This window comes from Acinonyx jubatus, chromosome A2 (genome assembly GCF_027475565.1).
Source record: "Acinonyx jubatus isolate Ajub_Pintada_27869175 chromosome A2, VMU_Ajub_asm_v1.0, whole genome shotgun sequence".
Classification (NCBI taxonomy): domain Eukaryota; kingdom Metazoa; phylum Chordata; class Mammalia; order Carnivora; family Felidae; genus Acinonyx; species Acinonyx jubatus.
In genome coordinates, this window is record NC_069383.1 from 108,044,423 (window position 1) to 108,068,625 (window position 24,203).

At 63.0% G+C, this 24,203-nt stretch overlaps 1 protein-coding gene across 2 annotated transcripts in view; it reads left to right on the forward strand.

Moving 5' to 3' along the window:
- Positions 1-4,506: 4,506 nt before the first annotated feature.
- Positions 4,507-24,203, forward strand: part of PLXNA1 (plexin A1) — a 49,304-nt gene continuing 29,607 nt past the window's right edge. Inside the window, exons 1-3 of one of the 2 annotated variants that reach the window (XM_053218835.1) lie at positions 4,507-4,622; positions 10,002-11,259; positions 13,046-13,228. In XM_053218835.1, coding sequence (XP_053074810.1) covers positions 10,021-11,259; positions 13,046-13,228 — 1,422 coding nt within the window. In that variant the 5' untranslated portion in view covers positions 4,507-4,622; positions 10,002-10,020. Of the gene's footprint in view, positions 4,623-9,264; positions 11,260-13,045; positions 13,229-24,203 lie in introns of those variants that run through there. The other variant, XM_027049820.2, reaches the window with a different exon arrangement.

The window sequence follows — 24,203 nt, forward strand, 5'->3', positions numbered from 1 at the left end:
TAGGAAAGGCAGGGCAGGAAGAGAGTGGGCTGGCACGCCCCGGGAGGTCGTGGTTGGGTCCTGGCAGCCTTCTCTTCAGAGTGCCTGCTCCTGGGCTGAACCCCTCTCTTGCCTGGGGGGCCAAAGACATGTAGTGTGAAGATGCCTCTGTGCTCACCCCTCCATTGGCATCATCTTGTGTCTAGCCCCTTGACAGATCTCCCCATGTCCACGCCAGGCCCCCAATCCCCTCTCTACCCAGTGGCCAGTGTCGACTTCCCAGAATAAGTACAACAGCAACCACTGCTCACCCCGAGCCCACAGCAGCTGCCAGCGGGCCAAGCCCGACAATACCCACCCGCGTCAAGACTACCCACAGTGCTGCACGCTCAGGGGCAGCCCAGGCTGCCCTCCAGCTGTCAAGGAACCTCCAGGGAGCATCTGTTCTGTGTCTGCTCCCACCGTGTGTGTGCGTGTGTGCATCTGCACCGACCATGGGGTGAGGGTGGAGGTGTCCTGTGTGTGGGAGGAAACCCCCTGCAGGTTCTGAGAAAGGTTCCTACCTTCTCCCCTCCCCCAGATCCCTCTGGGTCACATCATGGAGAGCCAAGTGGGGAGGGGCCGGATAGGAGCTGATGATCAAGGAGGGTCCCCATATGCCCGTGGCAGGAGTAGGGGAGGTAAGGAATGAATGGGCTAGAAATACTTGGTTTCTGATGTAGGGGGGAGGGACAGGCAGGAGTCAGGGTGACTCAGGGCTGGGGATCAGTGGCTCTACATCAGTGTGCTCCCCCTGAGACTCCTCTTCGCCCATCAGCAGTGGGGGCCTGTCTCGGGTAGGGCAGAAAGCACCCTTAAACCTACTTTGCACAAAGCTCTGAGTTGCCAAAATGCACAAATGGCCCCTGGAGCTGCTTGCTTCCAGGTGGCAGGAAACATTGGAAGGTATTGAAAGAGGCTCCTGACCAGACACCCCCCTGATCAGAAATGCATTCCTACAAATTGTTCCCCACCATCCAGCAACTCCCATGCCCTCTTGAACTGCACTGGCAAACAGATGCAAAACCCACAGAGGAAGCCCAAAGAGGAAGGGCTCCGGCAGCCCTGCTGACTCATTTCCCCCACCCCGTGTGATGTGGGATGCAGAGCAGCGGCCATGGACCTGGCTGCAGATCCCAGTTCTGCATCCCCTCCTCTCCTTCTGCACCGGGGGTCCGGGCCTCAGCTCAGAGCAATGCTTAGGCAGGGGTGCCCCTGGGTCAGATGGGAGCCCCAGAGCGCAGAACCCACTGCACTGGGCTCATTGCATCAACAATGACTTGCCATTTCCTCTCCAGCAAACCGCCTGCTGGGGTCCTCTCCCTGTTCTCCTGCTGGATTGTTGCCTTTTGCTTTATTGACTCTCGGAAGTTCCTTCTGTATCCTGGATCCACAGCTTTCGGCAAGTATATGTGTGTGTTGAAAATATCGTTTCCTAAATCCCAGCTTGCCTTGCCTTTTCCTCTCTTGTAACTTTGAATGAACAAAAGTAACCAATTTTATTTATTTACTTTGAGAGAGAGAAAGAGAGAGTGAGCGCATGCACACACACAGGAGGAGGGCAGAGAGAGAATACCAAGCAGGCTCCACACACAGCCCAGAGCCCAATGTGGGGCTTGATCCCGTGAACCATGAGGTCATGACCTAAGCTGAAGTCAAGAGTCGGTTGCTCAACCGACTGAGCCACCCAGGTGTCCCCAAAATAACAAATTTTAAGGTAGTCAAATTGATTCATAGTTTTCTTTTCTTTCTTTCCTCCTTTCCCTTTCTTTCTTTCTTTCTTTCTTTCTTTCTTTCTCTTTTTCTTTCCTTTATTTATTTTGCCATCTTGTCGAAGAACTCCTTCTCTAGCCCATGGTCATAAAGATACTTTGCTCTATTGTTTTCTGAAAGTGTTGTGGGTTTTGTTTTTTTGTTTTGTTTTGTTTTGTTTTTTGTTTTTTCCATCACTTTCATCGCTCTGGGGCCTAGGGTCCACTTGGAATTGTCAGTCCGGCATAATTTACGAGCATTACATACTCAGATTTCCATCTTGATCAGATCTTGTTGCCACTGTTTAGGGAGTAGACAGAAAGGTGACATGAGCAGGAACACGGGGTGGAGTGGGGATGGAGGAAAATGGTGTGACCCAGAATAGCATTTTAGAGAGGATCCACTGGGCTGCAGGATGCAGGCGACATGGGAGAAGGACGATGTAGCCAGGAAAACACTGGGGTTCCTATTTGGGCAACTGTGGGATGGGGGGGGTGCCACATTGGATGCCACCCAGAGTCCAGTGGCCCTCTTGAGCTTGCTTCCCTGAAAACAGTTGGAGATGGGGGGCTGCTCCCCAAAGGAGCAGCCATGGCTCTTGGGATGATGCAGCAGAATGAGAAGGGCCTCGAACAATGCCTGCCTCAGTGGCCCTAGGAAGGACAGGCTGGCAAAAGAGCAGGCAGAGAGGTGGGGACAATCCTGAAGCCAGCAGACAGAGGCAACACAGAGCCAGGATGGACATTTTCTCAGGACCACTACGACATTCACACTCATGCCTCCTCACCACAGCTCTGTGTGTGTGTGGGGGGGGGGTGGTGACGGTGGGGGCCTCCTATAGCCATTTGGTGCATGAAGAAAGTGAGGCTCTGAGAGCAGACAGGACTTGCTATGTGTTAACTAGTCTTGCCAGGAGCTGCACCCTTGTGTGCGTGCCTCAGAAGTCCACGAGGAAGGAAGATGCTTGGGTCTTGTTTGCTAGGATTACCCACCTATACCCTAGGGCACCTGGGCAGGACACTTCGCCTCCCCCACCTCAGTTTACCCATCTGTAAAATGCAACAGAGCCCTGTGTTGAGTCACCACTAAATCAGTGCGTGCTAAATACAACAGTGAATAGGACTTTTGAAACAGATGCTCGCCCTTGTTTTAGGGGGACGTAAATTAAAGCCACTGTGAAAAATCAGTGCGTATCACCAGGTATGCAAATCTCAACAGCGACAGTAGCAAATGTGGGTGAGGATGGGGGCTGCTGGGACACACCCACACTACGCCTGGGAGTGCACCCTGGGGCCATCCCTCGGGAAAATTGTTTTTCTGGTATCTACCAAACTAAAAATACACCTACTGGGTGACCCTCAATCCACCCTGGGGTGTTAGTGTGCCACCGAGAGCCTGCACAGGATGTCCATCACAGCTTGAGGCACAGTGACCCACAAACGAGGACCCGTGTCCATCAGCGGGAGGGGGAGGCGCCACGAAGCAGAGCGAACCAAGTGCCTATCAGCAACACGGGCTGGCCTGGGCCCTCATAGCGGGAAGACCAATTTTCCAAACTGTCCCAAGACGAGCACAGCAAAGCAGCACGCCGTCTGGGACACGCGCATAAAGGGTGGAACCCAAGGGAAAAGGAAGAAAAGATTAATTCAGGAGCAAGGATAGGGGCTGTGTGAGCGGAGGGAGGGAGGAGAGGGTCGAGCTGGGAGGGCCCCTCAGCCAGGTTTCAGCTCCTTGCCGCGTTCTCTTTCTTGACCGAGTGGAGCGAGGTGTCCTCTAGTCTAGGGATGACGCACGGTTCACACACAGCAAAGGCCCCTCCGGTGGCTCTCCTGCTGTCGGGCCGGATCCCCCAGCCGCTCGCCCTCCCCGCGCCAGGCTTCCCGGTCCTGGGTTCCGCCACTCGGCGCTCCTGCCACCGCGCCTCCTCTCGGCCTGGTGCCGGGCGCGGGGCAGCCTTTCCCGGGCCCCCGCCTTTGGGGGCTCTCGGAACGCGCCGCCACCCAGCGCTGTGCGAGCTCCGTCCGGGCGATCGCCCGCTCGCCGCCGGGCCAGCCCCGGCCCCCGCACAGCCCTGCCCTCCCGGCCGCGTCCCGGGAACCGCGGGTTCGCGTCCCGCCACGCCCCCACCTCAGGACCTCCGACTGAACGTCCCCCTAGCCGGGCGGTCCTGCGGCCCCGTCAGCAGGGGACGCCGTTCCGCTCACCCGCGAGGGTGCCCATCCCACCCAACAGTTGTGGTTGCGGAAGGCCGAGGGTCGGGACCCACGGCCCTGCAGGTCCCGAGGCAAGGCGCGTTCCCTACGCGGGCCTCAGTTTACCCTTGTGTGAATGGAGGCTATAGTCCTAGGCCTGGCACACAGAGGCCGGGCCCATCCCTGGTCACGCGGGCTCAGAACGGGCCGGGCACTTGGGGCTCGGGGGACGCTCCGCCGCGGACCCGGAGCCGAGCTGTTAAGGCGGACGACTGTATCGCCCTTTGAAGGCGCAAGGTGGGCCCCGGCGGGCGCGCGGCGCGGGGAAGAGCGCCCTCTGGAGGCTGCCTGCGGCCCCGCCCCCGTGCGCCCGCCCCGCCCCCGCAGGCCCCGCCCCCCCGGCCTCGGGCAGCGCATGCGCGCGGCGCGGCGCTCCGCGGGCGGCGAGAGCGAGGCCGGTCCGCAGCCGCGCGGCGCTCGGCGCCCCATTCATGCTGGGCAGCAGCGGCGCGGCCACGCAGCGGAGCCCGGGCGCGGCGGCGGCCTCGGCCTGGGCGGCCTGCGCGGCTTCGGCGGCCCCGCGGCGGGGCGGGCGGCGGCGGCGGCGCGGGCGGCGGGGCGCGGCGATGGCCGGCGGCGGGGCGCGCCCCGGGGCAGCCCGTGAGTAGGCGCGCAACTTTCCCCGCGGCGCGGAATGGGGTCGGGTGGGGGTCCCGGGCGGGGGGCGCGCCGGGGTGGGAGGCGCCCTCGGGCCGGAGCAGAGCGGCCTCCGGCCGGGGCGCGGGGCGTGCGGCCGCGCGAGCAGGGGGTGTGCGCGGAGGACTGCGGCGCGCGTGTCCGCGGGTCCGCGTGTCCCTGCGGCTCCGGCCCGGCGCCCGCGTGTGTCCGGGCGCGGCCGTGGCGCCGGCGCTGAGCTCGTCCTGTCCCCGCCCGGCCGGGATCGGACCGCGGCCCCAGGCCCCGCGCCGCCGGCCTCTCCCTGCCCGCCCGGCCCGGCTCGGCCCGCCCCAGCCCGCCGAGCTCCGCCGGGCAGCGCTCCCGGCGGCGCGGCGGGGGCGGGGGCCGGCGCTGCCCCCTCCTCAAAGGCAGAAGAGAAAGTTTGCGGCGGCCCCGGCGGGAGGGCCCTGCGGGTGCCCAGGCCGAACCCGGGGCTGGACCGCGCACTCCGACCTACGGCCGCTAGCAGGGCCGGGCCGGGCTGGGCAGGCCCGGGCCGGGCTGCGCGGCCGCTTGGGCAGGGCCGCGGGAGCCGGAGGAGGTCTTGCGGGGCTCCATCCTCTGTTGGCCCTCAGGGCGCTGGGGTGGAAGTTGGAGCCGCTTCTTCGGGACCGACGCCCGCCCCCGCCCCCTCTGGCCCGAGGTGCCGGGAGACGGGCGCTGTGTCCGCCCCTGGCCCGCAGGGCCGCTCACTCGGGCTGGGAGGGGGCGGTGCGGGTGCCGCCCGGGCGGCCGCCCCGCTCGCTCGGGCCTCTTCAGCCTCCCCCTTCCAGGGCCTCTCCAGGGTCAGCCCGCTTTCCTCGGAGGCTTCCGATTGCTTCCTGGACAGTCCCGGGCCTGGTACGCCGCGTAGCTGGGGGCGGCGGGGCTGATTCGGGGCTGCCTTGGGGAAGGGGGAGCGGGGCTCCAAAAGAGGCCCGTGCCTGCTGTGAGATCCCAGGGGCAGTCCGAGAAAGGGGGGTGATAGGGGCGCCAGTGGCTGCTTATAGCCGAGAACTGCCCCTGACTCATCTGTGGGGTGCTGGGGCCACGCCCCTTGAAAGAAAGGGGTGTGTGTGTTGGGGGGGATGTGGACCGGGCCTCTGTCCCCCACGCCGGGGCATCAGCGGCTTACTCTGCTCCACCTCTTTCCATGCCCAGGCGGTTCTCTGGGTCTGGGGGAAGGGGGGTGGGGCTCAGTCTTTGCTCTTCTGGCCCTTGGGGAGCAAGCCCTAGGTCTCCTCGGCTCCCTGCTGGTGTGGGGTGTGCCGGAGAGACCAGGTGCTGCACTAGGCAGCCGAGACTCTGCCCAGTCCTTGAGAAGCACCTAGTCCCATGCCGGAGGCAGATGAGAAAACCAGTGATTCCCCTTCAGAGCCAGGCTGCACATGAGCCTGGGAGGGTGGCACCGGGAGGCCCAGGAAGGGCGTTTCAGCAGAGGCGGAGGTCTGGCAAGCCTCTGTGTGGCTGAGGTGTGTGTTTGGGGGGGGGGGGGGGGGACAAATGAAATGCTGTGGACGAAGTGGGCAGCCCTTTTGCTGGGCTCCTGTGCCCCCAGGTTGTTGCCTGCGTGTTCTGATCCCCCAGGAAGGTACCTGTGTCAGTAGCAGCTGGCCAGGAGGGGAGGGCACCCCAAGAGAAGGTCTGAGTGGTGGGCACTTTTTGTAAGCAGGACTCCAGTGCTTCCAGATCCTGATCCCATAGGACTTGTCTGGTGGGAGAGCAGGACAGCTTGGGACAGCCTCCCAGGGCCTCTGTTGGGGGAAGGTGGGTGACAGTACAGCTCTCTGCTTTGGTTGCTAATGGGGTACCTCTGGGCAGGATGGCAGGGCAGTATCTTCCCCATCCCCCCATGCCCCAACCTGCCCAAGTCCCAGAATGATCCAGAGTGGGAGGGCATGGAGATTAGGCTCTCCCTCTGTGAAGAGGGCTGTGAAGGCCTTTGTTTCTCAGGGTAAGAAGGAGTGGTGGTGGCTGCCGGGCCCTGGAGAGGGAAAGGGGATGTTGCTCTCTCCGTGCTCTGCTGTGCGGCCAAGCCCATCCTGTCCACGAGTGGAGCCCACTGTGCTGTGTTCCCATCTGCCTCTGTCCTGAGCTCTGTCTCCCTGGCTAACCCCCAGTTGGCACACCCAACACCAGTCCAGCTTCTCCCTTCCCAGGGTGGTTCAGACTGGGCCCCCGGCACAGCCCACTGCCCCTGCCGGGAAGCTGCAGTCATTCTCACTGTCCCCTCTGCATGGTCCAGCAGGTTCCAGTCCCTGGCCTGGACTCTTTGCTGCTCTGCCACCCAAGATGCCTCCTCCCACCAGCTCTCAGTGTGCCTTGTTCTCTTAGAACAGGTGGAGAGGCCCCCCGGAGGAGCCTCCCCAGACCAGGGTGGCCAGTTCTGCTCCCCTCCCAGATGCCCTCCTGGCATCTGTCAGTGCTCCCCTCCCCCAGCCCAGCACAGTCCTCCCCAGTACCCAGACCCGGCTTTGGAATGAATGCGTTTTTTTCTGGGCACACCAGAGGTCTGTGGGACATAAGCCCCAGCAGGTCAGCTGGCCATCTAGGTTTCTGTGGGAGCGTGGGATTTCATCTTGTCTTGCCAGGTGACCTTGGGTCTGTCCAAACCCTGGACTCCCTAACTCTAAGATAAGGGAAGTGACCTAAATGTCCTCCCTGGCCCTTGTGAGATGGTGGATGTAAGGGACCTAGCCCTGGACTTGGGATCCCCCTTTCCCAGCTGGCAGTCCCACCCACCCTGGCCAGTCCCTTGCTAGCAGCCCCAGCTGGGGAGGGGCGGGGGTGGGGGGTGGAAATGGGCCCAGGGCCAGTCTGGAGTTTGACTGGTGGCTTCTTCAGCCGGGTTTCTCCTGTTTAATATAAAAAGTAGGGCCCGTAATTGCATTAAGACGTGTATAATTATCCCGGAGGAGGGGAGAGCCCAGCCCCTGGTAATTGCAGGCCTGCTTTGAACTGATAAACGGTGAGTGATTCATGTTTTCTTTGGAGTTCACATGCACTCAGCTTTCAGCCCAGGCCCCGCTGACACTGTGAGGAGCCTGTTCTCTGACTCCCGACTCCTGTTCTGCTTGGTCTCCTGTGCTGGGGACAGGGGTCGGGCGTGGGGGAGGGGCTGGGGACTCCTCTCCTGGCTGCCAGCATAGGTGGCTATATGGTTCTTGGGGTGATGTCTGAGTGAAAATCCTCAAGGAAGGACAGGTGACAGCAAGCTGCGAGGGTCCTTCGAAGCAGCACGACCTGGTCCTCTTGCTGTGGGATCCTGGCTTAACCTCCTCACTTCCCTGAACCTCAATTTCCCCACCCGAGTGGTGGGTGCGGGTGTTGACTGGGCACAGGAACATGTGGAGACTTGAGGCCAAGGTGAAGGAGCAGGCCTTGCTCTGCCCGGGACCTGTTCATTTACGCATTCATTCACAAGCATCGGGCCCTGGCACCGGCTCTGGGAGCATGCGGGGAGCCAGGCTCCGTCTCATGGAACTACCATTCCTGTGGGAAGAGCGCAAGTTGGGGAACAATAAGTAACGACCGTGAGCGAGCCCTGCGCTGCAAACTAAAACGGAGTAACTGGCTGACAGGAAGAGGCTGCCGCCCTTGGCTGGCAGGTCAGGGCAGACAGCTGAGACCTGAGCCCGTGTACGGGCAGGGGAGGGAAGGACATCCCAGTAGAGGGGACAGCAAGTCCAAAGGCCTGGCTGAGAGCAGAGGGGCCCTGTGCTACAGGGGCAGCTGTGGGAGCCCCGGGCCCAACAGGCCTTGTCTGGCCCGTTGCCCTGGACTTGGCAGAGGACACCTATCTTTTTGGGGCCTCAGCTTCCCCACCTGTAAAATGGGGCTGCCGGTCTATACGAGCCAGGGCAGGGCCCCTCCTAACTAACACCAGGAGGGTTCTCCTGCTGATGGCGCCTTTCGAGCATGCTCCAACCTTCCCGCTTTTGTCGGTGAGAGAGGATCTATTGTCATTTTAATTTGGGAAACTGAGGCTGGGAAAGAGGAGGGACTCTGGTCAGGGCCACCTACCAGTGTCCAGGCCAGGAGGAGAGGAGACTTTTGTAGAGGAAGCGGGGGTCCATGGTAGGATTTGGGGGCCGGTGATCTCATGTGCACTTCAGAAATGGGGCCCAGGCTACTGTGTAGGGCCTGGGCTGTTGATGGGTGTTTCAGGTGAGGCCAAGGGCTGTGCTTGTCCAGGTGGGAGAGGGGTGGGCAGTTTGGGGGAGACTTTGGGGATGACGCTGATGGACCTTAGCAGAGAGTGTGACCTGGAAAGTGTAAGTGGGGATGCCTGAAGCCTGGTGTGGGGGTGGAGGAAGTTGGGAACTCGATCTGATGGGAGGGAGGAGCCTCTGGCAGGTGGACGACAGCCTCTGGGCTTCTCAGACTGGGGAGATAGGACCACTGCTGAGGGGCAGGCTTGGGGAGCCACCCCCCTCCTCTTGGGAGGGCTTCCTATTTCCTGGGATTGAGGGTGTGGAGGAGGAGCTGAGAGGCAGGCAGAGGAAGCCTGGGAGGGGGCAGGGCTGTGCTGGCAGCATGGGGGGCACCTCTTGGCTGGGGTATGGGGATGGTGGGTGGGAAGTGTAGCGCTTCTGGATTCTTTCTTGAAGTGCAGGGCTCAAGATCCAGCAAGGGGCTGGGCCAGGGTCAGCCAGCAAGTGGCTCCAGGGCCAACGTGACCCAGACTGCCTCCCTCCCTCTCTGCGAACTGCCTTCTGTGTGGTGATGGGCCCGAGTATTTTTTCTGCCGTGGGGGTGGTGCCTGTGACTGGGAGCCTCTGTGGCCTGCTAGGGAGCACGTATCCCCCAAGCCTCAGGCAGAGAGATGGTCACCCACCCTAGGAGCTTGGAGCTGGTGGCAAGAGGAGGGGGTGCTCCCTAGGGCACGGGGAAACTCCGAGTCAGGAGGTGATGGCCTCCAGGTTGAGGTGTCAGCCAGACTCCCAGTCTGGACCCTCGACCCTCGTCGCTTGCTTCCCTGCTCTTGGGTCCATTTCTCTCCTCTGCCTGGTAACGGCAGGACCAGGCATTGATGGTACATGTCTGGACACCAGTGGGTGTCCCATGCTACTCGTGGTGCTCGCGGGCTTGGTCTTGGGGACCCCTTGGTGAACCTCTCCGTGCCTGCAGGGCCCAGTTTGCGGAGGGGCCCTGTCTGCACCTCTGGTGTCTCCTTGTGGGTTAAGTCATGCCCCCTGGAGGTGGAGCATGGGATGTCCCCGCGTGGGCTGGGCGCACACAGCTCATGGGATGCACATGTGTACTTGGGTGTGTATGTGCTCTCCCATGCGTCCGGGCTGTGCCCACACACTCGCACCCTCTCCCGCTTATTCTCCTTCACAGGGCTGAGGCTCCCGGCCCCATGATTCCCGCCTCTGCAGGACCTGAGCGCCTCGGCCCGCGGCCCCGGCCTGCCATGTCACTGCCACGTCTGAGCCTGCGGGTCCTCCCGCTACTGCTGCTGCTGCTGGGGGGCGCACGGGCGGCAGCGGGGGCACCCAGGGCTGGTGGGGGGCCGCAGCCCGCCTTCCGCACCTTCTCGGCCAGCGACTGGGGCCTTACCCACCTGGTGGTCCACGAGCAGACCGGCGAGGTGTACGTGGGTGCGGTGAACCGCATCTACAAGCTCTCGGGGAACCTGACGCTGCTGCGGGCCCACGTGACGGGGCCTGTGGAGGACAACGAGAAGTGCTACCCACCCCCTAGCGTGCAGTCGTGCCCACACGGCCTGGGCAGCACCGACAACGTCAACAAGCTGCTGCTCCTGGACTACGCCGCCAACCGTCTGCTGGCCTGCGGCAGCGCCTCCCAGGGCATCTGCCAGTTCCTGCGGCTGGACGACCTCTTCAAGCTGGGCGAGCCCCACCACCGCAAGGAGCACTACCTGTCCAGCGTGCGGGAGGCGGGCAGCATGGCCGGCGTGCTGATCGCCGGGCCGCCGGGCCAGGGCCAGGCCAAGCTCTTCGTGGGCACGCCCATTGACGGCAAGTCCGAGTACTTCCCCACGCTGTCCAGCCGCCGGCTCATGGCCAACGAGGAGGACGCCGACATGTTCGGCTTCGTGTACCAGGATGAGTTCGTGTCGTCGCAGCTCAAGATCCCCTCGGACACGCTGTCCAAGTTCCCGGCCTTCGACATCTACTACGTGTACAGCTTCCGCAGCGAGCAGTTCGTCTACTACCTCACCCTGCAGCTGGACACGCAGCTGACCTCACCCGACGCCGCCGGCGAGCACTTCTTCACCTCCAAGATCGTGCGCCTGTGCGTGGATGACCCCAAGTTCTACTCGTACGTCGAGTTCCCCATTGGCTGCGAGCAGGCGGGCGTGGAGTACCGCCTGGTGCAGGACGCCTACCTGAGCCGGCCCGGCCGCGCCCTGGCCCGCCAGCTGGGCCTGGCCGAGGACGAGGACGTGCTGTTCACCGTGTTCGCGCAGGGCCAGAAGAACCGTGTGAAGCCACCCAAGGAGTCCGTGCTGTGCCTGTTCACGCTCAGGGCCATCAAGGAGAAGATCAAGGAGCGCATCCAGTCCTGTTACCGCGGCGAGGGCAAGCTGTCGCTGCCCTGGCTGCTCAACAAGGAGCTGGGCTGCATCAACTCGGTGAGTAGGCGCCGTCCCCATCCGTGGCGCCTGTGCAGGACCACCGTCGGCCCCGCGTCCCTCAGAGGGTCGGGGCTGCTCCTGGGGCGTCAGCCTCCCAGCTTGTGCCTGCCGCCATCTTGCTTCCTTGAAGACAGGGCGATGGGACCGTGTCCACCAGTCCAAGAGCCCCTGTAGGCAGTGGGCAGAGGACTGACCACGTGCTTCGCACTGCCCCAGATGCCTGCTGCCCTGGCTTGTCTCCCTTTTACAGATGAGGTCACTGAGGCTCAGTGACCAGGGCCACAGTGCCAGTAAGAGGCAGAGCTGGCTGGGTCCAGACTGGGGTGGTGTGGGTCCCAGACCTGTCTTCCCACTTAGTCTTCTGTCGAGAGGCCCTGCTCACCCTTGCTCTGGGGTGTGCGCTTGCTCTCTGGGCCTCTGGCTTCACCTGGTAGTGGCATTGAGGGCACCAGCCCTGACTCTGGGGCAGCCTAAACGCATGGGCTCTGGGTGCTTGGTGGTCAGCAGCCACGGCTCTTGTCTCTAGGCCCCAAAGGGACCAGCCTGCATCCAGCTGCGTAATGGGGAGCATCTTATGCACTCCCCTAGGCCGTAGGATCCATTGTTCAGGGGCACCTTGAGGTGACCTCCCCAGGTGGGAGCCCTCTGCTCTGGCTCATCGGGCGGCCCAGGGAAAGCCTGGTACATGTGGCTTCAGTTGTCCCATCTCTATACTGGGAGTGACACTGGTTTGTTTTCAGGGCAGGATGGGAGGGCAAAGGTCCTTTCACCTCTTGTCTGTCACGTCTGCCCCTGGGTGGAGTGGGGCACCCATCAGGACGGGGCCGTCCTCCAGAGCGCGGCCCCCATGTGCCAGGCTGACGCGCTGTCCATCCTCCCCTGGCATCTCAGGGAAGGCATTTGACCTCTGTTATGCGTCTGGAGAAACTGAGGCCTGGAAGAGCAGCTCCTGCTGAGGTCACACTCAGTGCTCTTCACGGCCTGTGCCTGTGGCTGGGTCCATCCCCTCTCCCCCTGTCTGACAGCCGCCCTATCTAGGTCTCTGCTCCTGGGACCACTTGGGGACCCTCGGCCCAGCTCCACCTCAGCGTTCCCTACTCCATCTGCGTTAGGCTGCAAACCTCAGACCCTGAGCCTGCTTCAGGGGAGCAAGCTGTCCCCCTGTTCCCCTGGAGCCTGCCCTCCCCCAGGCCCTTTCGATCTTCTCTGGAGCCTCACGAATTGATCGCTTCCTGTCCCTTCAGTAACCGCTTCATAGCCGACCTCCGTCTTTGCCTTTTGGGTGTGTTCCCTGTTCCCTGTCTCGAATAAGCCCTCCCTGTACCACACAGCCCCCTGGGGGCTGGCCCTCGCCCCGTGCCATGGGCCTGCTCCCCAGGGTGGCTGTTCTCCCTCCTTGGTCTCCTCTAGGCTGCTTCCTTTCTTGCTCTCCCCCTCCCACCCACAGGTTAGCCAGGGGGCCTGTGTGCAGCAGCTGTGTGGGAGATGAGCCCCACCCTGGGCATGTGCACCAGGCCTCGGGCTGCTTTGCAAGCCTCGGCTTCTCTGTTTGTCCAATAGGTCCAGGAATCCCTGGTCTGCCACATCTGTGCGGCCTGGCTCAAGCCTGGCCCCTCTCAGGACCCTCCATGAGCCCCTGCCTCTTCCATACCTGCCCCTCACCCCAGTTAGTGGGGGCACTGGCCAGCCTTGGCTGCAATGCCCGCTGCCCTCAGGCAGAAGACTCCCGGACCCCTGAGACTGGCTGCACGGGGTCGGGGTCTCACCCTCTCCCTTCCCACAGCCCCTGCAGATCGACGACGATTTCTGTGGGCAGGACTTCAACCAGCCTCTGGGGGGCACAGTCACGATCGAGGGCACGCCCCTCTTCGTGGACAAGGACGACGGCCTGACCGCCGTGGCTGCCTATGACTACCGGGGCCGCACCGTGGTGTTCGCCGGCACACGCAGTGGCCGCATCCGCAAGGTCAGGGCCTGGGATGGGGGTGATGGGGCGGGCAGAGCCCTGGGGATGTGAGACAGCCTTGCTCTGGGGCCAGGAAGCCCAGATCCAATGCCAGGCGTGGCAACCGAGAGGGTCCTCAGCAGGCCCCAGCTCCCCTGTATCTCCTCTTCCATGCCCCTCCTGTGGGGCTGCTTTGGTGTCCGGCAGGTGTAAAGGCTCTGGCTGGGCTTCAGGGGCTCTGAGGGTGGGTCAGGGCACATGAGGGTACTGGCCAAGCCCCAACCCCCTGCAGCCCCCCAGGACGGGGAGATGCTGGCCCTGCTCTCTGAGGGCGCACAGTGACCTCCTAGGAAGGCCGTGGGGGGGTGGGGGCAGGGCACGCCTGCACGGCCCCCTCCCCTCCGGGGGATCCAGTGTCTGCTGAGGCAGCACTCTGGAGCTGGCGGGAGGCCCCCGCCCTGCGCGGAGACAGCAAGGCCAAGGGCAGGGCAAGGGTAGCACCCCTCTGCCCCTGCCTACCGCTGGTGGGTGCAGGAGGAGCACTGTGACTCCAGAGCAATGAGGGCTCCTCAGGGTGAGGGGTGGGGTGCCGTGGGGTAGGGCCTACGTGGTGCCTGCATCCCCTTCCCTCACCAGCAAGCCTTGAGCTGCACGAGGCCGCCAGGGAGCAGCCGCTGGAGGGCTTCCTGGGGGGGGGGCTGAGAGCAGCTGCCTGTGGGTCAGTCCCAACTTGCTGGGTGAGTGGGACCAGACCAGCACAGGGCTGGCCTGCTGGGGAGGAAGTTTCTGGGGTGACTGTAGGGTGGGGGCGTCTGGGAGCCCCAGAGTCAGTCCAGGGGCGGGGCCTGGTAGATGAAATAACAGCTGTCCCCAGGCCTGGTGCTGACACAGCTCCCCGCCCAGCGTGTACCCGTGGGTGGGGGCTGGGCCTGGGACCAAGAAGGGCCTTGCCTGCTCTCGGCTTCTGCGCTGGGTTGTGCGGGAGGGGGTCTCCCTGTCTCCGCTACAACGGGTGCCCTGGGAATCATGTTCCACTGTTCACTGGGTCTGAGACTTTTATGAAGGGACACCCCCCCCCCCCCACCCTGCCCAACTGCTCACCTCAGCTTTCCCATCTGTGAAATGAACCCAGATGTGTGGGCTCTGGGCTGGGGTGGTCCTGAGGCAGTAGGAGCCCAGATGTGGACTGAAGGCCATCCCAGGATGGGGTGCCCTGGGGTGCTGCGGGGTTCAGGCACCGTACGAGCCAGTGAGGCTGGGTGGCAGGTCAGCTCAGCCCCCGCTGCTCTCTGGGCAAGCCCCCATGCCCTCAGAGCTGGTCCTCCGGTGTGACCCACTTTCTTTACCCTAGTGTCAAGGGTGCTGTCTGCAGCCTGGGCATAGGCTCTTTCCCTTCCCAGGGTTGGGGCCCCCACCCAGCATGCACCCCCTTTTCCCACCCCAGGGAGGGTACATGGGGCTGGGGGAGGAAGCAGCAGAGCCCCTGGGGGGGTGTGTGTGTGTCAGGTGGGTTGTGCTCTGGCAGGGCCAGTGTGGCTGCAGTGAGAACCACCCCCAGCCCCCGCCCCTGCTCCCGCCCCCCCAGGCAGGGCTGTGGAGCGAAGCTTGCTTGGAGACACTCCTGCAGGGCACCCTGGAGCCTGTCACCCAGTGGGAGGCTGGGCTCCTGGGGCTGGGAGTGGCACATTTGATGGTGGGTGGGCTGGCAGGCAGCTGGCTAAGGCACTGTCTGTGCCCACAGGCCACCCTGTAAGGTTGGGAGAACGGGTTAGTCTGGCCCGGACTCCCCGGCTGCCTCACTGGCTCTGGCCTCACTCCCCTGCCCCAGGGCCGCTGTCTGGGTGGGAGTTCTGTGAGTCTAATTGGTCCTGCTCTCCTTCCTCTCTGCCCTGGTCCCACAGAGGGGAAACTGAGGCCCATTGTGTTGAGTGGGAGCTGGGCTTAGGCCCATTCATAAGAAAACCTCTGCTGCTCTTTCCCTTACCCACCCCTGCACCTGCCTCCCAGAGCCCCATCTTTCCTGGACATTGGCTCCTTCCATCCCTGGACCCCTCTGGGCTGGGCACTGCACCATGAGTGTGTGGACTGCACCCTTTTAGGGGTACGTGGGACCCAGTGCCCAGGGGCTGCTGGCCTGGTGGTGGGAGAGCCCCATCATTGGGGAATTAGAGCCACGTTAGTTTCGAGGCTCCCCCATGAAGGCATGCCCTAGCCTTGCCCCATCCACCACTCACCTGCACCCACCCACCCAAGTTGAAGGGGGGTTTTGGGCAGCTCCACAGACAGTTGTTTGCACCTTAATCCCATACAAATGGCTGAGTTTAGGTGTGGTCTCCGCTCTCTCCCTCTCGAGCTCTGTGACCCTGGGGCTGGTTGTGTAGCCTCTCTGAGCCTGTCCCCCCAAGCATAGCGTGAAGAAGCCCAGAACCTGGTGTGTGTGTGGTCCCATTCGGGCATGCAGCTAGCTCTCACTTGTGGTGCTGCCTCTCTGAGTCCTTGCAATAACCCTGCCATCCTTTTGACAGATGAGGAAACTGAGGCATATGATGGCTGCAGCATGTGCCCAGGCTTACTGGCTCCAGGGTCCTTGCTCATGACTGTAGTCTCCTTCCTTGTTCTCTGGAAAGGAAACGGGGGCCCTGATTTCAGTGTCCCTTCTCTGAGGAAGCCCGGGGTCTAGGGCAGCCCCACCTCCAAGAGCCCCTCATTGCCCACTCCTGCCCTGAGCTGCCAGCCTTCAGGGCTCTTTCTTCCCACAGCCCAGCGCATCAGCCGGTGACTGCCTGGCCCTGCCTCGCCCTGGGAACAGGTCCGGCTTCATCCAGCTCCTGTGGGGAGCACGACTGTCCCGCTCTCTCTGCCTCCCTGTTGCCTAGGGCTCATGGTGCCTTTGAACACCATGTCACACCCTGGGGCCCCTCTGCAGGTGGAGGTCTGGAGCAGGGTGGGGGCTGGGGGAAGAGGTACCAGTCCCATTCTGCTTGCCCCAGCCCCATAACCTCCCCCAGGTCCCCTTGCCAGGCCTCCAGCCTTGACCCACTATGAAGGGAGACGGTGCCTCTCCTCAGCTGGGGCCCAGCCTGTGTCACCAGTTCCCTCTCCCTCCTGACCACCCCCCCCCCCCACCTCTCCCACCGTGTCGTTCTGACCCACCCTGGGGGCGGGAGTGGCTCTGGTCCAGGGGCCTGAGCCAGGACAGGGCGGGCCATGGGGTGCCCTCCGGTCCAGCTCAGCACTGCCTCCTCCCTGATTCTTGTCCTTTGTCCTCGTCACATGCTGGAGCCTGGGCCCCAGGGACCCCTGCCCACTGCTGACCTGGGGGCAGGCCTGCTGTACTGACAAAGCCCAAGACACCCTCAATTTCCCCAGGCCTGGGTCTTCTTGGGCTTTAAGAAGTAACTGGTGAGCTCTAGGGACCCGGCTGGCCCTCTGCCGGGCCCCACCGAACGAGAATGAGCGAACATCGTGTGAAATTGTAGCTGATTAATTTAGGACCTGCCAACTTCAGCTGTTCAGGGCTGGCTGGGAGTGCTCCCTGACTCCCCTGGTCTTCCCCAGAGGCTCTGCCCGCCACCTGCCTCCCTCCCCGCCAACAGGGGCAGCCTGTCCTCCTGGGCTGATACCCCAGATCCCCAGTCCTGCGTGTTACCTTCCCCCCAATGCCCCAAATGGCCACCAGGGACCCCTGGACCCTGGCAGGAGTTCCCCAGGGTGGCCCCTGGTTTGAGTTCTTTTGAGTCCGTCCAGGTGCTCACTGTGGGTGGGGAGAGGACCCGCCCCAGGCTCCTGCCAGTGGGTGCCCGCTCTGCCCTGCCGTAGTTTGGAGGCCCTCTTAGACTCCTTAGACTTCTTAGATTTCTGCAGAGCAGAAGTGGGGACAGTGCCTGCCTCCTGGGCCGGGGGAGGGGCACCGCCAGGCTAGCCCTGCACTGGCACCATCCCTGCTGCAGGGCTCGGGGGCTGGGCTGAGGAACACAGCCTTGCCGCTCTGGTGGCTGTGCCAGGTGAGAAAGCGGGCCCCGTCTGCCTGAGCATCCGGTTTTTCAAGAGAATCTGGAAATCCGTATTTTGTGTGAGGTCTCTTATTGTTAAGCATTGGCAACTAATGACGGGCTTTTAGAAGGTACTGTGGGTCAACCTAAGGGTGCTGTGGGCCACCAGTTTATGACCATGGGGATCTGGGCTGTGGCATCACTGGCTTGCAGGGTGCCCAGCCTTGGGATGGGACCCGCGGGATGGCCGCCCAGCTGGGCTCCAGGGCTGGGCCGGGCCGTTTTGGAGTCTGGCTAGCAAGGGGGCCTGCCTGGCGAAGCTCCCTCCTGCTGGGGCCTTGGTTTTTATCCCTCAGCGCTGGGTGGGCTGTGCCTCCTGGGGGCATTTGGGAAGCCCAGGGGAGGCCGCCGTTCCTTCCTGTGTGCTGATCCTCGAGTGGAGGAGGAACACGGCTGTGGCGGCAGCACTCTGGGCCCCAGGGCCCCAGCTCTTCCCTGGCTCTGCAGCATCACAGCCGTGCTGGTTGCTGCTGAGCATCTGCGTGGGTTGCTCTGGGCCTGGGCTGCCAGTGACAGGGATACCTCTTAACCTCCAGTGGCCTCACAGCTCTAGAAGCTTCCCCTTGGATGCTTTTCCCATTCCCCTAGGACTCCCCCCCCCCCCCCCACCCCGCCCCACTCTCCTTAGGATGCTGAAATTCAGAGATCCTGGGAGTCGGGTGGTGTTTCCAAGACCTGCATAGAGCAGCGTGGGCTTCTTCCCGGTCCTTGCACCAGGGACCTGTCCTGGGCCAGAGCCTGCTCTGCACGTCCAGCAGGGGTCCCTGCTCCCCCAGCCCAGGTCTGTGCGGGAGGCTGACTGGGGAGCCCCTGAGGGGCTGGGGGAAAGATGTTGGCCCTGAGAGAGATCCTGGGCAGGACCAGGCCCCCAGCCCCCGAACTCCTCAGCGGCAGGGAGTGGCACCACCTCCCTGGATTTGTATCTTGTGTGGCAGGGGGATGCCCTTGACTCCCAGTGACCTGACCTCTAGAGACCTACAGAAGCTCCAAGGGGCAGCCTGCACCGTTGGTGACCGTGCCTGCGGGTGTCCTCATCATGCTGGAACGTGAGCCCTGAGCACAAGCACGCGGCTGCCTGTAGCGTGGCGGGGGTGGGGTGGGGCAGGGAGGTCCGCGGCCTCCTGCACGTGCCTAGTGTATGACTGATGTCCACTCTCAGTTGTGATGTATCTGCAGGAAAGTACACAGCTGTGGGTGTGCGGCCTGGAGTGTGTCACTGGAAGCACGCCAGGCCCCCTGTCCCCAGGAAGGTCGCTCCCTCCCCCAAGGATCACTTTACTGGTTGACCTCCGTCCCTAGGGCTGTTGTGCCAGTTTGGGGTTTTCTGTGGGTCATGTAGCACGTCGTCTTTTGTCTTCCTTGCTCATTGCCGTTGGTGGGGCTCGCCCGTGCTGTTGTGGGCAGGCCTGCTCCGTTCTGTGTCGTGATGACATCGTGTACTGCAGACCTGCGTGCACGGGGCCCTCCCGCCTGGGGCAGGCCCAGCGTTGTTCCCTGTGGGTCTGCAGTGGTGGTGCTGCCACGTGAATTCTGTGGCACAGGCTCCGCGCGTGCAGGGCCGCGTTGCTGTTGAGTTTCCACCTGGGAGCAGGGCCACTGGGCCTCTCTTCTCCTCCTGTCCTGAAGCTCTAGGACTGTCTGGTGTTGCCATTTCCAGGATTAGGTGTGGTACTGCCTGGCCGAGTGGTTGATCTCATACAGCCATGCTTGGGGCAGGTTACTGGGTCCTGGTGGAGTTCTACCCTCCAGAGTGTTGTTAGTGGAGAGTAGACGGGTCCCGGCCGCCTGCTTCCCGTATGTCTTAGTTGCTGTGCCTGTGGGGCCCCGTGGGTCACTGTGGGGCACTCCCCCTTCCTGCTAAGGACGTGGTCCCTGGAACCTTTGGTGGTATTGCCCGGTACTCTGGGGGACGTGTGTGTGTCCTGGGGACGACATGCTATGCTCTTTCTGGTTCTCCGGGCCATAGCACCAGAGGGCGCAGGGGCCTCTCATTCCCGCCCTGGGTCTGTCTAGTGACTCCCCTGCCCTTTGTCCCAGAACCAGTGCCAGCATTGCTTTTCTGCCCCTGCGTCGGTGGTCAGCAGTCGCCCACAGGCATGCATGGAGGGTCCCGCCCCTGGCCCTACACTACAGGCCCACCTTCCTGCGGGGTCTGGCCAATCAGGCCTTAGCCACAGCAGGGGCGTCTAGGCATCTTTGACGAGCATGATGCTTTTGGCCACAGGCAGGCAGTGGCCACCCTGTGCCCAGCCCCGTGTGCGCCTAGCTGTGGGCCTGGCTTGGTGGAGGTGGCCTCATGAAGGTCCAGGGTTACTGCCTGCAGTGTGTAGTTCCCCCGCCCATAGACAGATAGGTCCCTGACTTCCACGACCTGTCCTCTAAGGGGTCAGGGCGTGGGAACCTGTGGCATTGCAGCAAGGTGGGTACAGAGACTAGAACAGCCCCACTGAGGGGTCTTCCAGGAAGGGCATTCTGGAAGGAGAGAACAGTAGGGCCAAAGCTCAGGCCGTGTGATCTGTGTTGCCTTGTGGCCCAGCTTTGTGTGGCCTCCATGGCCGTGGGGCAGATTCCCCAGGGTGGTTGTGCACCTCGACCTCATGGCAGCATCTAGCCTTGGGGGCCCAGTTTCCAGGCAGCTTTCCAAGCAGTCTTTCCTCCCCTACTGTTGGAACCACGAGCTTCTGAACTCTAACACAGCCCTGTGAGGTGGATTTCTGCTGGCAGATGAGGAGACCAAGGGTCAAAGAGGACCACTGTTTATGTTGGTTGGTGTCCGCTTTCCTCTGTGTTGAGGGCTAGGGTTAAAAAAGACAAGATTCTTGGGACTCTCCCTCCCAATCTCGCCAGGTGTGTTTGGCCCAATTAGAGCCATTGGGCCTCCTGCAAATCATGTTTTAATTACCCAAGTACTGCCAAGAGGAAATTGTTAATTGCTTTTCCAATATCAAATTCCTCCTGGCCTTTGTGAGAATGGTCCCAGGAAGGGGCCTGGAACCTGCCCCCAGCTGGAGGGAGTGGGGGTGGTGGGGGGAATCCTGTGGCAGCTGGTGAGGGGATGAGAGGGGCCCAGGAGCTGGGTTCACCCACACGGCCACACGGCCCTGACCGGGAGAAGGAAGATGGGCTCCTTCAAGGAGAGAGGGCAGCCCCTCCCAGAACCACTCTGCTGCCCAGGGGGCTGGGAATAGGCTGGGCAGCTGTACGTACTAGAGGAGGAAGACACCCATGGGGTCCCAGCCCTGTAGCCGGTTCACTGGCTGCTGTCCTCCCATCTTTTGCCTGTCCCATCACCTGGGGTCCTGTTCACCTGCTCTCTGGTTTAGTCAGCGCACCGCTATTCCACAGATAGGGACACGAGGGCTGTTATCTCGGGATGGGCAGAGCAGGGAACTCTTTCCTTTCCCTGGTCGGGGCCAAGCTGGGCAGCCCCCTGCCTCCGGGCGGCTAGGGCGCGTGCCGGCCTTGGCAAGCAGCCTGCATGGCCCAGACATCCTCCCAGTGCCCCCACCCGCCCTCAGCACAGAGAATGGGCTCTTTGTTGGATCTGGGCTGGACGGACAGCTGACCTGGCCAGGCCGCAGCAGTTGGCGAGAGCCACGCGGTGATGGGTGCGGGGGCAGCCGGCTGGGCCGGCCTGGGGTTTAGGCCCCAGGGCCAGGGGCTGCCCACCTGCCACTGGCTACCTCCCCTTGGCCCTGCACAGGGCTCTCTTTGCAGGACCCCCCCTCACCCCCTACCGTGTGTCCTGGGTCCCAGGACCTGTTGGCCTGGGGTGAAGGTGAAATTGCATGCTGGCCTGTCTGTGGGAACAGGCGGTTGATGCCTCGTGGTGGTGGTGCATGTGTGGCCCAGTGTTTTTTGGTCCTGGCACCGAGAGGTTGCTGGGGCCAGGCCCCTCTCTGGGGGCATTGACAGCCCTTGTGCCTCAGCTCAGAACGTAGGGGACTCCCCCACGTACAGAGGTACAGGAGAAAAAAACCCAGGTTGGAGAAGTGGGTGAGCCAGAGGGCTGGGCCAGAGGCTGGACGGGGGTGGCTCTGTCCCTCTGGGTCAGAGCCAGGGGCAGGTGGGTGCCTGGGCGTGGTGTAGCCCAGCAGGCATGCCCTGGGAGGCTGGCCACCTCCTCTCCAGCCATCTAGGCAGGAGGAGGAGGCGTCCTTTCTCAGCAGGTGTGGGGAAGGGCACCAATGGCAGAGGGACAGAGCCGAGTTTGGACCCTGAGGTTCTTCTGTGGTGGGACATGGGAGGGAAGGTGGTCGTGGCTAGTTGTGGAAGGTTCTGGTAGTCTTGGGGAAGGGTTTGCAGAGCACAGAGGTGACAGCTGGAGGTGGGAGGGAAGATCCCAGGGGATGCCGGAAGTCTCTCCTGTGTGTGCTGCGGGCCGGCTGCCCCAGGGTGGGCCATCCCCAGGTGGGTGGCCCTCGACTGGACAGCTGTGCGCAGGGGAGTGGTATTGGCACGTGCGCTCCCGGCGGCGTGGCATATGTCCTGCTGTCCTGCCAGCCGCCTGGCCCTGTGCCTGCCCTGCACACCCCTTGTCCCTGGAATGCCTTCCTGGCGGCATACTGCATCCCTCCTCCCGCTTTTGGAGCAGACTCTATGTCCCCAGGTGCAAGTGGCAGTCCAGGGCCTCGCAAGTCTCGGTTCACCTGTCTGTGCTGCACGGGCCCTGCAGCCTGAAAACCAGCTGTGACACAGCAGGCATGTCCCGAGCACTGGTCTTTGCTGGGTTGGACACCTCCTGCCCATTCGACAGTCACACATGTGCATGCAGGGGCCCTGCTGAGCCTGGACGGTGGCCACTCAGTATACAGTGTGGAGCCTGTCACCCACGTCACATCCACCCACGGGCCTGCCAGCTGTTCCTCCCTGGCACCCCCACTTACTCTGCTTTCTCCAGAAATGTCCCGGCTCCTTGGGGCCTGCCTCTGCGTGTTTGAGGGCCGGGGCTGCCCCGTGCTGGGCAGATGGGTGGACAGATGGATGCGTGGCGGATGGACAGCTGGACATGCACGCTCCCCACTGCAGCTGTTGGGTGCCACCTGTTGGAGTCGGCGTGCTGCCGGCCCAGGGGCGGGGCGTTTCAGAGTCTGGCTCTGGCCTGCCTCCTCTCTTACATCCCCTAGGATCCTGCTCTCTGCCTGCCCCTTTTCATGGCCCCTGCTGGTGTGCTCCCTGGTTGTGCCCTTCCCTGTAATGTTTCCCTTGTCCCTGCTGGGTTGTGAGTGCCCCTGGATAGGACGTCCACGCCCCAGCCCATGCCCTCAGCCCTCAGTAGGGAGGGAGACGGCAGGCCTGGTAGAGGGGGTTGGTCAGAGTCAGCACCATATGGACACTGGTGGTCCGTGTGTCTCGGTGAGGCAGGGCCCCTCCAGTTTCCCTGTTCAGCAGACACTTCTTGAGCGCCCCCTGCATGCAAGGGGCTGAGGTCTGGTCAGGCCAGGCTGTCAAGGCCTCCTGGGTAGCCGTCCCCCGTATCTGGTTGTGGGGGGGGCCAGGCGTGGGGCACTGGGGGAGGGGGCCTGGTGCTGGGAGGGCTGGGGTCTGGCCTGGGCTTCTGGGTGGCTGCAGGGGGCACCTGCAGGGAGGGGGCACAGGTGTAAGGCAGGGCTCTGGGAGAAATCCAGAGTCCTGATTTGATCAGTTGGGCTGAGACTAGGGCTGGAGATCTGGGTCCCACGGGTGCACCGGCCTGCACACAGGCCCTGCCCTCCTGACCTCCTTGTCCCCTGCTTCCTGGCCCACTGTCCAGGCTGGCCTTGCCAGGCCTGGGTTGTGGCTGCTGGGGTTTGGTGATTGCCTTGAGGTCCAGCCGCCTTCTGTCCCCTTTTCTTGGCACAGTGGCTTGGTCCTTATTTGATTCTCAGAGCAGCTCTGGCAGGGGGAGTGGTGCCTGTCGTCACCATCTCACAAGTAGGGGAATAGGCAGAGAGCGGGTCAGCGTGCCATGTCGCTTGCACAGCTGGGTGTCTGTGCTGGGCCTTGGGTCCAGGCAGTGTGGGTGTCCAGAGGTGGCACTGCTGGCCTCCCTGAGCTCTCCTGTGGCTGCAGACTCCCCGCCAGCAGCAACTGCCCACCCCCGAGGGCAGAAGGTTCGTGGGGCCAGCTGGGTCCAGGTTGGGGTCCCGTCCACGCTCACCCGCAGGGGCGCTGAGGCTGGGCTGCCACGGCCCCTCACCCAGCACCCCTTCTTCTTGGAGGCTGTGGGCCGAAGCCACTTGGGCAGCTCCAGGCCGGGCCTGTGGCCGCCTCCCCCTGCCCAGCTCAGGGCTCAGCTCTTCCGGGTCTGGTTTGACTTAAGCCTGCCTGCCTGGCTGGGAGGCAGCTGAGCGGATGTGGGGGGTGGCCTCGGGCTCTCAGGAATGCGGCCCTCCCCCTCTCCCTCAGCCGGCAGCCTCTGGCCCAGAGTCACAGCGCCCCACCCTGGCTGGCCGCCCTCGGCCAGCGCAGAGCGCAGGGGTGTTCGCCAGCTCCACGGGCCACCCCCACCAAGGAGACCTGCCCTGTCCTGTCAGTGTGGGGGTGCAGAGGAGGGGTGCTGGGCTGAGCCTGGGGCGAGGCGGAGGTGGAGAGGTGGGCTGGCTGCTGGGTCACAGCCAGAGAGGGGCGGGCCTGAGCAGGGCCGGCCACCTTGTGCCCTGGGAGCCTGCCCGGGACTGGCGGAGCTGGGCAGACGCCGACCCATGAGTCCCGTCTCTGGAAAGCCCCCTGGGTCTCTCTGTTAATTAAATACATTTGTTTGGTAAAAGCAACTAAAAATACTTGCAGCATCGTAAGCTGCAGAGAAGAGCTGGCTAATTAGCGCCCGGTTTGTTTGGGATCTGGAATATATTTCCATGCCGATGAGACGCCTGCCCTCCTGCCTTCTTGCTGGGGTGCACCCCACTCCAGGACCTCACCGGGGCCCCCCACTCCCATGCCACCTCCCTGCCCTGGAGCCTCCT